This window comes from Octodon degus, unplaced genomic scaffold, assembly GCF_000260255.1.
Source record: "Octodon degus isolate 3935 unplaced genomic scaffold, OctDeg1.0 scaffold00052, whole genome shotgun sequence".
In the NCBI taxonomy this organism is placed as follows: domain Eukaryota; kingdom Metazoa; phylum Chordata; class Mammalia; order Rodentia; family Octodontidae; genus Octodon; species Octodon degus.
This window is the reverse complement of record NW_004524628.1, coordinates 8,516,799-8,531,953: the sequence shown is the minus strand read 5'-3', so window position 1 is coordinate 8,531,953 and position 15,155 is coordinate 8,516,799. Positions and strand designations below refer to the sequence as shown.

The 15,155-nt window shown below is 50.8% G+C and overlaps 1 protein-coding gene across 1 annotated transcript in view; it reads right to left on the bottom strand.

Annotated features, from left to right (window-relative positions):
* The window catches only part of Slc9a2 (solute carrier family 9 member A2), a 90,001-nt gene that overhangs the window by 21,685 nt on the left and 53,161 nt on the right, over positions 1–15,155 (bottom strand). The window contains exons 4-5 of the mRNA XM_023717351.1: positions 5,409–5,626; positions 4,553–4,755 (exon numbers count right to left, since the gene is read on the bottom strand). Of these exons, the coding sequence (XP_023573119.1) occupies positions 4,553–4,755; positions 5,409–5,626 (421 nt within the window). The remainder of the gene's footprint in view (positions 1–4,552; positions 4,756–5,408; positions 5,627–15,155) is intronic.

Below are 15,155 nucleotides of genomic sequence, written 5' to 3'. Positions count from 1 at the left end.
GAGAGGAGGGGGGAGGGAGGAGGGAGGGAGAGAGGGGAGAAACCCGCGCCAAGCATCCTCCTTGGCGGGTGACGCACACTCCGGCACCAGCAGAGAGTGATGGGTGAGCACCATGACATTTCCCACTAAGTAGGACCAATTCTGCACACTCACCTCTGGGGAGCCGAATGACTAATTTGAGGACAATATGCAATACAAAACCATTGTTGAATTCCTATCATTTTTTAATGAAATTCTGTATTTTTTTTATTCTCTTTAAAAAAAAAATTAAAACAATTCCCAGCTAAATAAATAGAGGCCTATGGAGGCTATAAGGAGCAGGCTGGAACGCAGACCACACTGGCCTCATTCTAAAGTGTGCCTTGGCTTTGTCCCCATGCTCCTACTTGTGAGTGTAATTTTAAAATACTATTTCACTTAAAACTTACTTATATTTTGTATAAATAGTATCACCAATGGTACCACAAGGACCGGGAGCACACTGGCCAAGGACTCAGAACCGTTCACTTCTTCAGCATTCCCTGAGTGTCATTCTGGCGGCATGATGCCACGCGGCCAAACCAGCAACGCGACGCAGGCAGCGTCCGCATCCTCAGGGCCGGCCCTGATAGCCACTCGTGCGCCACACCTGAAATTCTGTCTGTGAAGACAGGACTGACTGGGCAGACCCGGCAGGAAGAGCTCGCCCTCCAGGAAATACTGAAACAAGGGGTGGGAATGTATTTTAAAGCTGAATAACTAAACTACTGAGCTAATGGGCACACGGCTGACACTGACAAAAGATCTACAAACTGTGGTACAGGGTTGCAGGATAAATCCTGAAGGGATCTGACTGACCTTATCAGATACAAAACTTACATTTCTTGTTATATAGGTCTTGCTTTATCTTGTCTTAACTATCCAGCAGAAAAGTATAAAAACGAAGTATAAAAAGTAAAGCCATATTAATATGCTGAGTTGTAAAAGGCTCAAGTCAACAACTTCTGACATTGCCAGTCCTATGGGTAACCCACTACTATTATGGACTACTGGACTATATTGGAATATTTTGCTCAATTCACGCACCTACAATATTTAAATGACAATGGAATGTCCTTCTCTGACAAAACTAACCAAAAAAGGGGGATACAAATGAAGGATCATTTTGTATCTGCATACTTAAAATAGTTAGGATAGAGATACAGCTCCATTCTCTTAATTCAATGAATAGAGAGATTTGTTCTAATAGTGTTTGAGACAGGATATCATGTCTGTATCTTGTACAATGAATAACCACTAAGACAACAATATGCAGTGTATTAATTATTCAAACTGTGCTAGTACTTGGTTTGGAAACTGTCTCATGGCTATTTGTTTCTCAATAAAATTATTAAAAAACAATAAATAAAGCTGAATAACAAGTCAGCACGCAAGCTGTCACCTGGCAAAGTGCGCGTACCTCCTGCCCAGAAGGCGCTCCTGCACATGCGTCTGCAGCGGGCTATTCTCACCAAGTGTGCCGCCCAGGACCATTTCCCTGCAGGCTTCCTCCACTGAGCTCCTTCATCACTGATGCAGCGAAGGGCAGTGGCTTAGAGCAGGCCGGCTCCCTGCACCACGAAACACAGCCACACTCTGCCTGGGCTCCAAGCTCTGTCCCCCGCTTCCTGAATCCTTTTACCCCTACTCTTTTCCTGGCCCCTAGCACCTTAACTTGTGTTCCGTGAGCTCCACCCCTAGGGATGAGTCAGCCCCTCCTTTCTGGAATGCTCCCTGCCCACATCCCGGCTGACTCCATGGCCTTCTCACCTCAGGTTAACCATCACCTCCACAGAAAGGCCTTGGTTAACACAACCTGTGCACCGGTACTTTCTGTCCCGGACACCAGGAACTCTGTTATTTGCTTTGAGCATCATGAATAAAGGTCTGAGTGTGCAGGATGTGAAGGTCTAGGCCAAGCTGCTACGAACACAGCCTGACTGGTGCTCCCCCAAGAGTGGCGCCCCACGGGGGCTGGCAGGCCACTTGCTACAAGTCAGCGATGAGGTCAGCGCAGGCCACTCCACTGTGAGGTCGTCACAGAACAGGCTAAGGATGTGTGCCAATACACACAGCGCTCCTTCAAGGAGGGAGGGCTACAGAAGCTTACCACGGGTGATCAGTATCTTCCTTACAGTTCCAGGCTGAGTCTCAATCTCAAACAGCCAAAATGGCACATGTAACAGTGAAGCTCTGCATTAATTAGCTCTACACACCTTCCATAAATAATGCTACACATTTCTGCAGTACTGGCTATTTTCCCCATACAATGCCTCCTGTGACCACAGAGATAGAATTTTACATCTGATGAACAGAATAAACCATCTGAGCCCATGTTCTGCATCCTGGGCTGTACGACCTCATTCTCTGAAGTCACTTTGTGCACCTGTGGTATTTGGAGCAGGAGGCCAGGTTTTCCAGGCTAGGCATTGGGAGATGCCCTGTGGAGAGGCCTGCCTGACACAGTCACCTCTGGAGGATGCAGCCCCTGGCTGCAGTGGGTTGCCAGGGCAGGCAGAGACCCAGGAGGAGGGCAGAGGGGATACTCCACCCTGCCAGGCACGGCCCAGTTGCAGGAGCATGAGTATGCTTAATGCAAATCAAACTACTTCCCAACCTGCTCCAACAAGGCGTGAACAGCAAAGTGGGTGACTCCTTCCCAAGGTCCTCGTACCCAGGTGCTGCCAGTGGCCCAGCTGCCCACTTCCTGCCTGTCCCTTCCATGTACACTCCCCTTCAGGGCCTGCAGGACAAACCCCAGGCACATTGCACCCCTTTCCCTCCTGACCACCAGGGAATCTGCGGCCCCACCTTCGGGTTGAATCCTGGGGTCTCACTCGTCTACACCTCTTTCCCACTATCACAGGGCAGCCTGGTGACAACAGAAACCTTCCCCCAGACCCTGCTCTGCCCTTGCCTCTTGGCACAGGGCTGGGGGCATCTTTGTGCAGAGGACGCCCCCCCCCCACTACACCCATGGTCAGCAAGAAGCTTTGCACGGGCACAGCAAAGCCTGGGCTATCAGCCTGCAGGTCCTTCGCAATCCAGCTCCAGGCTCCCCACCCAGCCCTGCGCCCTGGTTCTCAGCTCGTGGTGCCCTGCAGCTCTGTCAGGTGGGGTTCCCTAGCAGAACTTCCAGAAGCTTCTGCTCCCCTCCCAAGCTCCCCTGCTCCCATCCACAAAGGCCAGGTTGGGGGTGCACTAGCCCAGGCTTGGTGTTTCCTTGGCTGTCCCCACGGTTCCCCTGCACACTGCGTCCCTCGCCTTCAACACGCTCCCCTAAGCCCTCACCCACTGGACTCCTGCCACGAGCCTGTCTCCTCCCTCTACCCACCCCCGCCAGACTCGGGTCTGGGCACAGGGTCCTCCTGCCTTAGTCCTGCTGGGATTCTAGATCTGTGCAGCCCTGTAGGGTCCACCGCAAACACCAACCACACGAGCAGGTGCTGGGTAGACTGCTGGAGAGTGAGGAGGGTCCAGAACTTCAGTCAGCACTTGTTGCACTCCAATGTTATCACTACTATTACTATTTTTTTAAATTCACCTGTTTTCCAGAGTTTTGTTTTCTTTTTTAATGTAATTTGTACAGGCTCTACATGGCCTCACTACACACATCAGACTCAGTGATCCCCCTGTGTTCAGCCTTCCAAGCACTGGAATTACAGGTGTAGGCCACCACACCCAGTCTCAATCGCCATCTCAGCATACCCCAGGGGTGGGGAAGGCACAGCACAGTGGGGATCAAACTCTTGTAGCTGCATCTGCCTAAGCAGGCACTTAATCCACTGAACTACCTGGCCGGCTCCCAGGGCTTTCCTTTTATGAGTTCACTGTTGCAGTGCAGGATGATTTCCTCTCGTGGGGTCGGTGCACCTGTGCAACCCTCCTTCACTCTTTTGCTTCATGTTCCTGTCCCTTCCCTCTCCTTCTCTCTACCTCTTGCTCCCTTCCCATCTGCAAAAGATCCATTTCCCTAATTTCTGTCTGCTATTTTGCTCTTTCATTTTTTTATACTTTGGGCTTCTTATGTAGGAGAAACTGTGTGATGCTTAAGCTTGGGTGTCCGATTTACTTCACCTGTGGTCTCAACAGGCATCTATTGCACCCCAGTAGTTAGCCGCAGTTCACCCAGCCTGCTGGCTTGGGCAGTCAGCTCAGGGCCCAGGGTAGCCACCCGACTGCAGAGCACAGGTAGCCCACGCCGAGCCTGTCTGCCGTGTCGCACAACGACGCACAGGCAGGCAAGGCGAGCGCGGCCGGGAGTCGCCAGGACTAGGCTGAGCTCGCTCCGCGGCCCGCCCACCACATCAACCCTGCAGAGGCCAGGTGACCACACTGGGCTGTCGCAGAGCCCTGGATAAGCTAGCGACCTGAACCCAGACAGGAAATATCATGTTTCCCGCATAAGGCTCCTGAGCCCCCAACACACCTTTGTCACCTCATATGCTGTCTGCAGAATCCATACATTAGATGGAAAGAGCTCGCTGTCCCTTGATTCAAGGAAAGTCCTTCAGAAAGAAACGACATGACTCACCAGGATGAAGACGGTGAAAAATATGACCACGATGGCGGCCGTGATGAACAGCTTCTTCCGCGGGAACACAGCGGCAGGGAGCAGGAACACCAGCGCGAAGCAGATGGCCCCTCGCAGGCCGCCGTAGGCGATGATGAACTGGTCCTTGAAGGTCAGTGGGATGGTTCGGAACCAATTGATGACCTGGGTCAGGACAAAGACACCTGGGCAGAAACAGACCCGAAGGACACAGACTGTGAGGCCAGGCAGGCCGCGCAAGGGCTCCGCCGCCTTCTGTGCGCCCGCGGTGGCACCGGGTTGGTAAGGACGCCCCGAGCCTGGGTGACAGGTGAAGCCAGGGGGACGGACCGGGCTTGCAGCCGGGGGAAGGGAAGGAAGAGGATGTGGGGACTCGGGGAGATGGGGGGGGGAGGAAGCGGGAGAAGAGGAGGGAAAAGAGATGAGGGAGAGAGCAAGAGGCGAGAAACGGAGAAAGAGGAGGAAAGAGGAGGAGAAAGAAGGAAGAGGAAGGAGGCGAGTGCAATGTGGAAAAGCAGCCCAGAGGAAGAAGGAAGAGGAAGAAGCCTATAAAGAACGAGGAGGGAAAGAACAGGAAGCAGACGCGAAAGGAGACAAGATGAGAGCAGGAAGGGGGAGGGAAGGGAAGAGGAAGGTGACAGAGCAAAGTTGTAAGGCAAGGAAGAGAAAAAAGGATATGAGGAGGAAGCAGGAATAAAGACAAAGCAGCAGCCGCTGGCACAAGACACATAGAAACGAAGCCCCTCCTTTAATTTGAGCGGCCGGAAGTGACGCGTTTAAGCGGCCGGAAGTGATGCATGGTGAGACCGGAAGTGACGCGTGCGTGCGGCCCACTCACCCAGTGCGCGCCAAATGAGGCAGAAGGCAAGGGTGAAGCAGACGAAAGCCCAGTTCCACTCGTGGTTCTTCCCAATGGTGGACACGCCCATGAAGATGAAGATGAGCGTCTCGCTGACGCTGCTCAGCATCTTCATGAAGTACTTGATGGTGGTGTAGGACTTCTGGGACACGTTTTCTTCCACGTACTTGTTCATGGTCATTGCGCATGCGGTGATCCTGGAGGGAAGACAGCGCTTCCATGGAGATACGAGGACCCTACCCGGAACGCAGCACCCGGCTCCGAGGCGAGTGAGAGCCTCACTGTCAGCCCCGGGCCATGCATTGCTAGCCGGCCTTTGCATGTGGTGTGACTTCCATGCAGACCTTGGGGTCCCTGCTCTCTGAGGGCTGCATCAACCCTCCGTGCCCTCGGCCCACACACCAGTAGGTCTTCTGGCATCGGCACTCCCACCCAGCACCTCCAGTTACACAGCTCCAAAGAGAAATTTGAGGCCTTTATCTTCCTATGGAACTAGCACCTTCTACATATATCTCATTATCTAAAATTCTTAGACAATAGCATAAAACCGTAAGTTTGGAACAGGGGCCACCTGGGGCTGCTCCCCTCCCCTCTCCCATGTCCTTCACGTGACTATGGGCTCCTTCTCTTTAGGTCTTGAGGTCTTCCAACATCTTATCTACTCATTTGCTGTTTTATGTTTTAATCCCAATGCCTCAGTGCTGTTCATTCCTGTTTATCTATCTACATCTGTAAAATTCAAGCTGCACTTGTAAGCGCTGAGCATTCCTAAAGGAGAGAAACTGTTCTGCTTGCTTCCCTCTGTATTTATTCTCAAAGGATGAGGCCACAAGTCCTAGGCTCTGTGTTCACGTCATCTGTTTTAGTATGAAACCCATGCAACCTGGAGCAATGCCAAGTCTGGGGCCTAAGGTGGACATACACTTCCTTGTGGACAGATGACTTCCTGTCGCCGAGGCCCCACCCTGTCCTGGCAGGGCCATAGGCCTTGGTGGTATGCAGTTCTCCAAATGTGACCTGGCTCTTTGCTGCCCTCTTGCCTTGCCACACACATGGGCTTCTGTCTGTCCCTAGTATCTGACCAGCCTGATCCGACCCCAGAGGCAAACGCCCTGGGAGCCAGCTGAAGAGGCCTGGTTACCGTAAAGTACCTGCAGCATGTTTCGAGCAGAGGTGCTGCAGAAGAGATCGAGGCTGGAGTGAATGCGAGCTGCCCCGCCTTCCTCTCCAAGATGAGGAGCCACAACTCAGAACCTCGAGGACCTTGCGTGCTGTCCTGGCTGAGCCCCACCTTGCAGACCCCTCCCCCTGCAATGCCTGCTGTCACTAGCAAATCCTCCTCCTGGGAGCACACAATCAGGTACAAAGGTGCAGACCTTGAGTCCCCTGCGCTAAGACCTAGCAGGTCACACATCACCACAAGTGCCTTTCATTGCGGGCAGCAGAGCTGGCCTCATGGAAAACACATGCACTTATTTCTGTACCTCACACTCAGAGACTCCCCACCCAGCGAGGGCCATGCCTGGGCCACAGGCTCCCTCTGGGACACAGATCTTTCTTTTAGATTTGTGTGAATGAAGCCCACAGAATTGATGTGGTTTCCCTGACCCATGGCATATTATTGAATGTGCCACAAACACAGGAGCCACAGACACCACCTTCAGCTGGTTGATGGCTCATCAGACACCAATCCACACAACAGCACCTTCTCTGTGAGGTGCCGTGACAGCACGAGGCATAGGCCATGTCACTTCAGCCTCCTGAGAGAGGTGTGAGGTAAGTTCCTGCATCACCATGCCCACTTTTATAAAGAAGAAGACAAGGGCAGTCGCTGGCTCAGTTACTCAGAGGCACAGCTGATCCAGGCAGCGCTGCACTCCAAGCCAGGTCCACCCCACCCCACATCACACCTCCACACTTCCGGCCCACCTTCCTCCCTCTTCCCAGGAGTCTCTCAGCTTCACTGTGCCTGCCTGGGTGGAGCCTCTGCTCTCCACCTCAAGATGCTTATCAAGCCTCCTTTGCAAAGTTCCTTTTCCTCCTCAAATAAAAGAATAGTGAATTCTCAGCATGTAGACATCTTTAGGGGACACTGATTCACTACATTTCAGAAAATCTTTATCTTTCATTTTGGCTTAATTTTAATGTAACTCAACTTTTGGAAAGTCAGATTTTTTTCCGGTGCAAAGGCATGAGGCCAAAAATGGATTAAACTGATTAAGAATCTGAATGGTAGGGCTGGAAAGATAGCTGAGTGATCTAAGTGCCTGCCTAGCAAGCTCAAGGACCCAGGTTCAATTCCTAGGCAGGCTGTTTTGACCCCAAAACTGTGCGTGGTGCTGCATGCTTGTACCCCAGTGCTGGGGAGACTGAGACAGGAGGACTACTATGAGTCTGAACTGCATAGTGAGGACCTGTGAGAAATAAAATTTTTTTTAAAAAATAATCTGAATGGTAACATGTTTTGTAAAGGAAAGACATACCTCAAGACTAACCAGTGAACTTTCTTTAAATGCTGGAAACAATATTTGTAACAAATATAACTTACAATGGCCATGCCGCTTGTTGAAATTCTCTAATTCTATGCAAAAGATGCTCCACGCCAGGTTTATTATGAAGTACTTAAGCTTATGACAAATATCAAGGATAAACAAAAGTACCTGTCACTCAGGTTTTTCCAGTCATTTTGCTTTCAAATATAAAACCATGTTGGCTGCAGAGTTAAAGCATTTTGGTTCCCCATATGAGCCCTACCTCCCTTTTTGCTTTTTGATGTAGATTTTTGTTTGTTCATAATTTGAGAAATGATTTTTTACAGGGCTGGAAAATAGTGTCTTTGTGAATGGGCCAAATATCACTCCCTGAAACCACATTCACATCATTCACAGGGAAAAATGTAAACCAATCGGGTGAGAAGGTGACCTTCAGTTCACTCTGTGAGCAGGTGCACAGGGATCTCTATGCAGAAGTGACAGGAAATGCAGGCTTGGAGTGGGGACAGAGATGGAGGACTTCACATGGGTGTCCACAAGGTCGTTTTCCATTCTTTCCACTGGTAGCCGAATGCCAGATGCTCTACTGAGGCCAAAAGCAGCTTCCTGCCAGCCCTGCCCACTGGGGAGGACCAGCCAGGCCTGCTCTGCACAGGTAGCATGTGTGCACGCAATCTATGCACACAGCTGCCTGACGCATGTGAGAAGCTAGGGACAGTGTCCAGCAGTTTCTGCTCTACTCTGTCACATGAACCCGATTCCCAAGCAAGGAGCTGGTGGAGTCTACTGCAGAGAAACTGCTGTTTTTGTATTCTTGGACCGAAAGTCAAATCCCTTCACTTCCACCAACAACATAGGGATAAAAGGTGACAGATGAGCAGGTTAGGCTCTCTGCACTGGGAGGGTGCAGTCAACACCTGCTCAGGAGCAAAGGAAGTGAAAATCTCCTCGCCCCCTCTGGGACATCACCTGCAGGAGCCAGGAGTCTGCAGGAGCAGTGTTAAATGTTATCCTCCTTCCTGTCCAGAAGAATCGCAAGACACTGACAGAGCTGGTACATGGCGTGGGCCAGGCCCAACTCTCCTGAGCATCAGTGCATGTGGAGGTTGTGGCCAGTGCAGTGTCCGGGGCATGGCTTTGGGCCAGAGCAGCCCACAGGAGCACCCCAGGCTGTAGACACGAGGGGAAGCCTTTTCATTCTCTTCACATGAGCATGGCTTCTCCTCCTCACTCTGTGGCATCCACATGGATGACCACGCCAGGATAATGGCCCACACAGACTTTGTCTATTTCAGAAAATTCTGTAGCATCCTTCAGAATAAAACTGTTGTCCTCTGTGTTCCCCACATTCCCTCCCTTTTCCCTCCCACCCCTCGCCACCATTGAATCACCCTTTCTCCACCTGTGTCTCTCTTTCCTAATCTCCATGTTAGTGTAGATGATTGTGTAAGCAATTTAATGTCAACAATCTTTTTCTGAACATCTACTCTGGACCAAATTCCAAGCTAGAGTCTAGGAAGGTGATACCAAGAAAGATACGGATTCTAATCTTGAGCAGTTTGCACCCTAAGGGGAGAAACCATGGGGACAGCACTGCCACACATGGCATGTAGACAGGGTGATGGGACGGTTGCTTTCAATGTGCACAGAAGTAATCTGGTACTTCTAGTAGAAGAGAGGAGACATACCCACAGACGCACGCGCGCACACACACACACACACACACACACACTTCCTTGGTGTGAGCTCTCCAGGCAGGAAACAGAAGCAGGAAATATGGTCGCCCCTCAGATTCCCAGGGGCCTGATTCTAGAACCCCAGTATGTACCTACGTCTGAGGGTGCTGAAGTCCCTGGCATGAAGTGGCACAGCACTTACATGGTACCTACTCAACGTCCCATGTATTTGAAACCATCTCCAAGAGACAGTACCCAGTACACTCAGTTATATGTAAAGAGTTGTTACACCATATTGATTAGGAAGTAATGATAGGAACTTTAAAAGTCTGTGCATGTTCAGAACAGGCAGTTTCTTTTAGAACATTTTAGACCTGCAGGTGATTGGAGCTGTGGATGTGGACTCACAGGTACGGAAGCCTGACTGCAGCCCAAGGAAGAGCGGCAGGCAGGGGCGGAGGCCTGGAGCAGAGGGGTTGGTGCACGCAGGGAGCTGCAGGCTGGCTCTGCCAGCTGGGAAGTGGAAGGCAAAAATGCGATGCTAAGAGAAGACGAAGAGACTAAGGTGGGAGGTGGCGCTGTTACACCCAGTGCTGAGAAGCTCCCATTGTAATCTACAGGCTAGAGAAAAAAAAAAAAAAAAAAAAAAAAGGACACTACATGCTTGGCTGTACAATTCCTGTCTCCCCTTGAGTGTATAGTTATCTCTAAGCTCTCTACCTATGCCTCCACCAAGACTCTGCTGGAAATTGTGTTAGGAAAAGGAAGAGTCTTCCACACTTAGGGCAGCGTCTGGCTCATCGCTTACACATTTCAATCAGCAGGCGCATGGCTTGTTAAGAGGGATGGTGGCAGACAGAAACAGTATTTTAGAAACAGAAAGCTGAAGGACATACAGAGGGTAGGACTAGAGGGGGCCAGCCAGGAGGACGAGGTCATTTGTTGCCTGATGTTCTTCATTTTATTTCCAAAGCCCGCTGCAGCACCTGGCCCTCAGACCACCCCCAAACGCTCATGTTTTGACAGGTGCTGGCTTCCCTACTATAGGACCACCGGGAGGCCAGCGCTCACAGAGCTCAAGGCCACAGTCCTCTTTGTTATTATCTTGCCTTGCTTTTGCATAACTGAGCAGTGATTATCCCCAATTTAGAGATGGTGAAGTAAAATCACTGTAATTAGCGGGTTTTGCATTCACCCGCAATTGTGGTTTTCTTATCTCTATGTCCCTCAAGATACAGCACAGGCAAAAATGAGGCCAGCTAATAGCGCCCCCTCCCCCAGCCTGTGGGGAGGGCTGCCTGCCATGTAGAAGGCCTGTCAGGTGGGGATTTTCTGAACAGGAGATTCCACAGGCGCCCTTTCCTCTAGTTCCCCGTGACTGCGCTGAAGCTTGTGTTGCTGCGGCCCACCACGGGTCCTCGTGCTCCTCCTAGCCACACGTGGGCCTGGAGAGCCAGGAGCCACAGCCCTGTCTGCTCAGCACGGGTCATTGCCTGTGGTGCTGTCATGTTCCAAGATGCATCGTCACTGGCCGTCTCTATGATAACCAAGACCCAGGGGTCTTCATCGGCGTGGCCAAGGTTTCCAGAAGCGAAGGGAGTGGACATCACTACGGAAGGCAGATGGGGAAGGCTGAGTTCTGCCAGTGAAGACTGTTCATGTGGCATGTATAAACAAGGTAAACGTGTGTAGTGAGAAAGCATGGTAAAGGCTTCAAGTTTTTAAAATATTGCAGCAGAAGACACGTTACCATGAATCGCCTTCAGATTACTTACCCTCTCTGCACACACATCTGCAAGCTCACCCTTCTTGCCACCTTCTGAACAGGTTCTGGGGTCCTCTTTCCTGAGCATCTTCCATTGTTCTGTCCTGGCTGCTGGGAGGCCCTGAGCTGACTCAGAATGTTTAGCTTTCACAGCCATATTGTGATGCTGGCGAAAAGCCCGAAGTTACGCAGTGCCTGATCAGGTGAGTGAGGTGGATGAGGATGAATAAAGCATTTTTATTTGAGAAAAATGATCATAAATGCTGTGATGAATTAAGACATGGAGGCACCCACAAAAGACTCATGGAAAACCTTCCAGGACTGCTCCACAGAGGGGCAAGAAGGGTGGGACTGAGTGTGCTCAAAGTGAGGGGCAAGGTGTCTTTCACGGTGACAGTTTTAAATTTCTTAAACATTCATCATGCGTTTTAATCAGGCCTCATATACATGGTCTGTGTGTACACAGCACAAAACCCATGGCTAATATTTTAATTTATAAAAACAGATACTTTTCTATGAAAATGCTGGTGAAGAGTGGGCCATTCTCTAATTCTGTTCCCACATTAGGAGACTCCGTGGGACCTGGACAGCTTAGAGGGCGCTGCGCTAAGAGCAGGTTGCAAAATTTGTGCTCCCTTGTGCTGTACACAGTCTTTAAAGAACAGGGATAAAAGTACAGGCGAATACAGCCCAGGTAGCCCAGTCTCTGTCAAGACTTCGCCAAATATGGACAATCATATGGGGCATCTTCGGCTCTGCCGCAGGCAGTGAAGGTGACTGGTCAAAGGCTCCCCTGGTGTTAGTGACAGCCAGCCTGTGCAGAGACGCAGGGCCCACTGCAAGTTCTCGGAATAAAGCACTCACTCATGTAAGCTAAGTTAATTATTCCAAGGCATGGACTGACTATATAGTGAATGGCCTCTTCCAGGAAATCTGACGACCAAGAGAAAGTGAGTTTGACACATGAGAAAATGCCACTGACATTTGTTTTTCAAAGGAAGCCCCAAGCAGAGAGCTGGAACAAGCGTTCTTAAAATACCCAAGATGAAATAGGTCAGCTGAAATCACTCAATACTGGCAGAGTCATATAACCACACTCATTGCGTGGATTCTCCATGTCACCTCTTTCTCCCTCATAAATACTTTGAAGTCACTTGGGCCAGCATTGGCATTACCGCGTCCGGCACCAAGAGCAATGTGACCGCTCACAGCACACAGAGGACCACAGCTCAACAGCGGGCACGCAGCGAAGCAGGAGGCGCCAGGGCAACCCCAGCCTCATGACTCCACTCTAGCTGGGGAACACTGAGAGCGCGGGAAGGCCGGGTTGAGTTCATGACAATGGAATTATGCTTTCCAGAGAGAGAATTCCTGTGGGTGCTGGAGGGGAGCTGAGGTGGCCACTTGTCCACTCGAGAAGTCCAAAGACTGAGTGGTTCTGCATTGAGGGTAGAGGAGTTGCCCAGTGGCTCCAGGACATTGTCCATGGTCAGCTTGTGACTCAGCAGGGGTCAGGGGCCTCACTTTGTAAACATCCCCAGCCTGAGGAAGGAGGGGTCCAGAAAGCTACACCCCCTGCACCATGGGGTGCTGCTTCCAATACAAGGGAGGGAAAGAGGCTGGCTCTCTCCCCTTGGCTTCTGTTGCTTTTGCTGTCTTCAGCCACCTTGAACTGCTGCCCTCTGCCACATGCCACCCTGTTTTGGAGCCAGCTGAGTATGGACTGAAGCGCCACACGCTGTGCGCTAAATAAACCTTTCCCTCCTTAATTTTGAGTGTTGGGTATTTTGTCTCAGGAATGAGACCAAGGTAACTAAGACAGTGCTTCTCCCAAGGCCGGGGACCTCAGCCTGTGTCGCTGTTTTCAGGCAGCTCTGCCATCTCCTAATGTGACACAAGAGCAGTGTGGCCTATGGACCTGGTCATTACAGAAAAGCCCTGGGAAAATTCAAACACCCAGGGCCCATCCAAGCCTCCATAGACTCAGATGTCTTCTGGTGACCTGGTTAGGATTCTGCCTAACAGCGGTCAGGCGATTCCTGAGTCCATCACCATCTGGGGAAAGCAGAGGTGCTGGATGGGAAGGGAGGAGGAGGAGGAGAGCCAAACCCGGCTCTTCCCAGGGTGAACCTAGGGTCACGTGGGATTGTAGCATGGCTGTTTCTCACTGCTGTTCTCCATCTGCTCTCTCATGTGGACCCTGTCACTCCCGAACACTGTCACCTCCTTCCCCACAGGTAACCCTCAGCACCAGGGGCAACAGGCAGCTCAGAGCTGTGAGGACACAGGGCCAGGAACATGTTGCCAGTGTGTGACCACACTCTGCTCATGACCCCAAAGCATAAAAGCATACTGTCACTGTGTTTCATCTTTGCCTGCAACAGAAGGCAGGAGCTGCCTTTCTTCCTACCCAGAGCCATTTCTGGTGCACCAGACCCCTTCACCTTGGAGCCTTCCATGAGGTGCTTACCCTTCCCAGAATGCCCTTCACTCCACCCCTCACTCCCACCTTCAGTCCCTCACTGCACAAGGCTGAGGCTTCCTTGGTAACTTTAGTCAGCCCAGACTCCACAGTGGTCTTCTGATCCAGTCACAGTTCTCCAAAGCTGTGGGCCAATCACAGGCCTTCCTTAGCCATTTTTGCATCAAGAGCTGGCAGGAGAGAGCTTATATTCCCCAATGACAGGTTAGGGATGTACACTGCCTCATTTGTCTATGACCCCACCTTGTGCCTCAGAGATGGCAAGGAAGTGAAATAAGAAAGCCATCACACAAAAGAAGACCAATGGCTCCGTGGACCTCGGAGACCCTGGTCCCATCACTGTAAGACCAAATCCACAGCTGTCCTCAAGGAGAATGTGCTTGCTCACGTGTTTGCTTCTCTCCTTCCTTCCTTCCTTCCTTCCTTCCTTCCTTCCTTCCTTCCTTCCTTCCTTCCTCCCTTCCTCCCCATCTCTCTTTCCTCCTCTCCCTCCTTCCATCCCTCCCTCCCTCCCAGGGTGAAGGGACAACCTGTAGAAGGGGAAAATCTTTCCCTTCTAACAGAGGATTAGTATCTGGGATGGACAAAAAAAACTTAGACAACTCAAAACAACCCAAAGAAGCGAAGACAAATGAACTGAACAGACACTTCTAAAAAGGAAAAGGACTAATGGCCAAGCAGAGCTAGTTTGAGGCCTCAGCTGCCCTAGTCAGAATGGCCGTCATTAACAATACCTTCAGGGTGAGGGAAGTCAGTGAGGGACACAGCTTAAATGCAGCGTGGCTGCCCTTATATGAGAAACTTGAAGTGTGAATAAATTAAAGAAATAAAGGAAAGACAGCAGGAAATGGTGAAATGGATCTTTTATACAAGGGAAGAGGACCAGAAGGTGGAGGGAGGGGGGAGAGACAGAGGTGGTCTGAAAGGAATTAAGATGTGTCCTGTCCAGGCACAAGCTCCGTGCAATGAGTGTGACACTGTGCACCGCATATATGTGCTACAAAATTTCACAAAGGATAAAACAATACATTAAGTCCCAGAAAAATATGTTGGCAAAAGGGGGCACTTATAAAGTGAGTGGAAATGTAAACTAGTCCAGCCACTGTGGAAATCAGTATCACTTAAAAACTAAAAAGTGAAGTTTCACTTGACCCAGTTGTACTGCTCCTGAGTACATTCTGGGTATGTGCTGGGCGTACACCTTTCCTGGTGCATTCTGGGTATGTGCTGGGTGTACACCTTTCCTGGTGCATTCTGGGTATGTGCTGGGTGTATACCTTTCCTGGTGCATTCTGGGTATGTGCTGGGTGT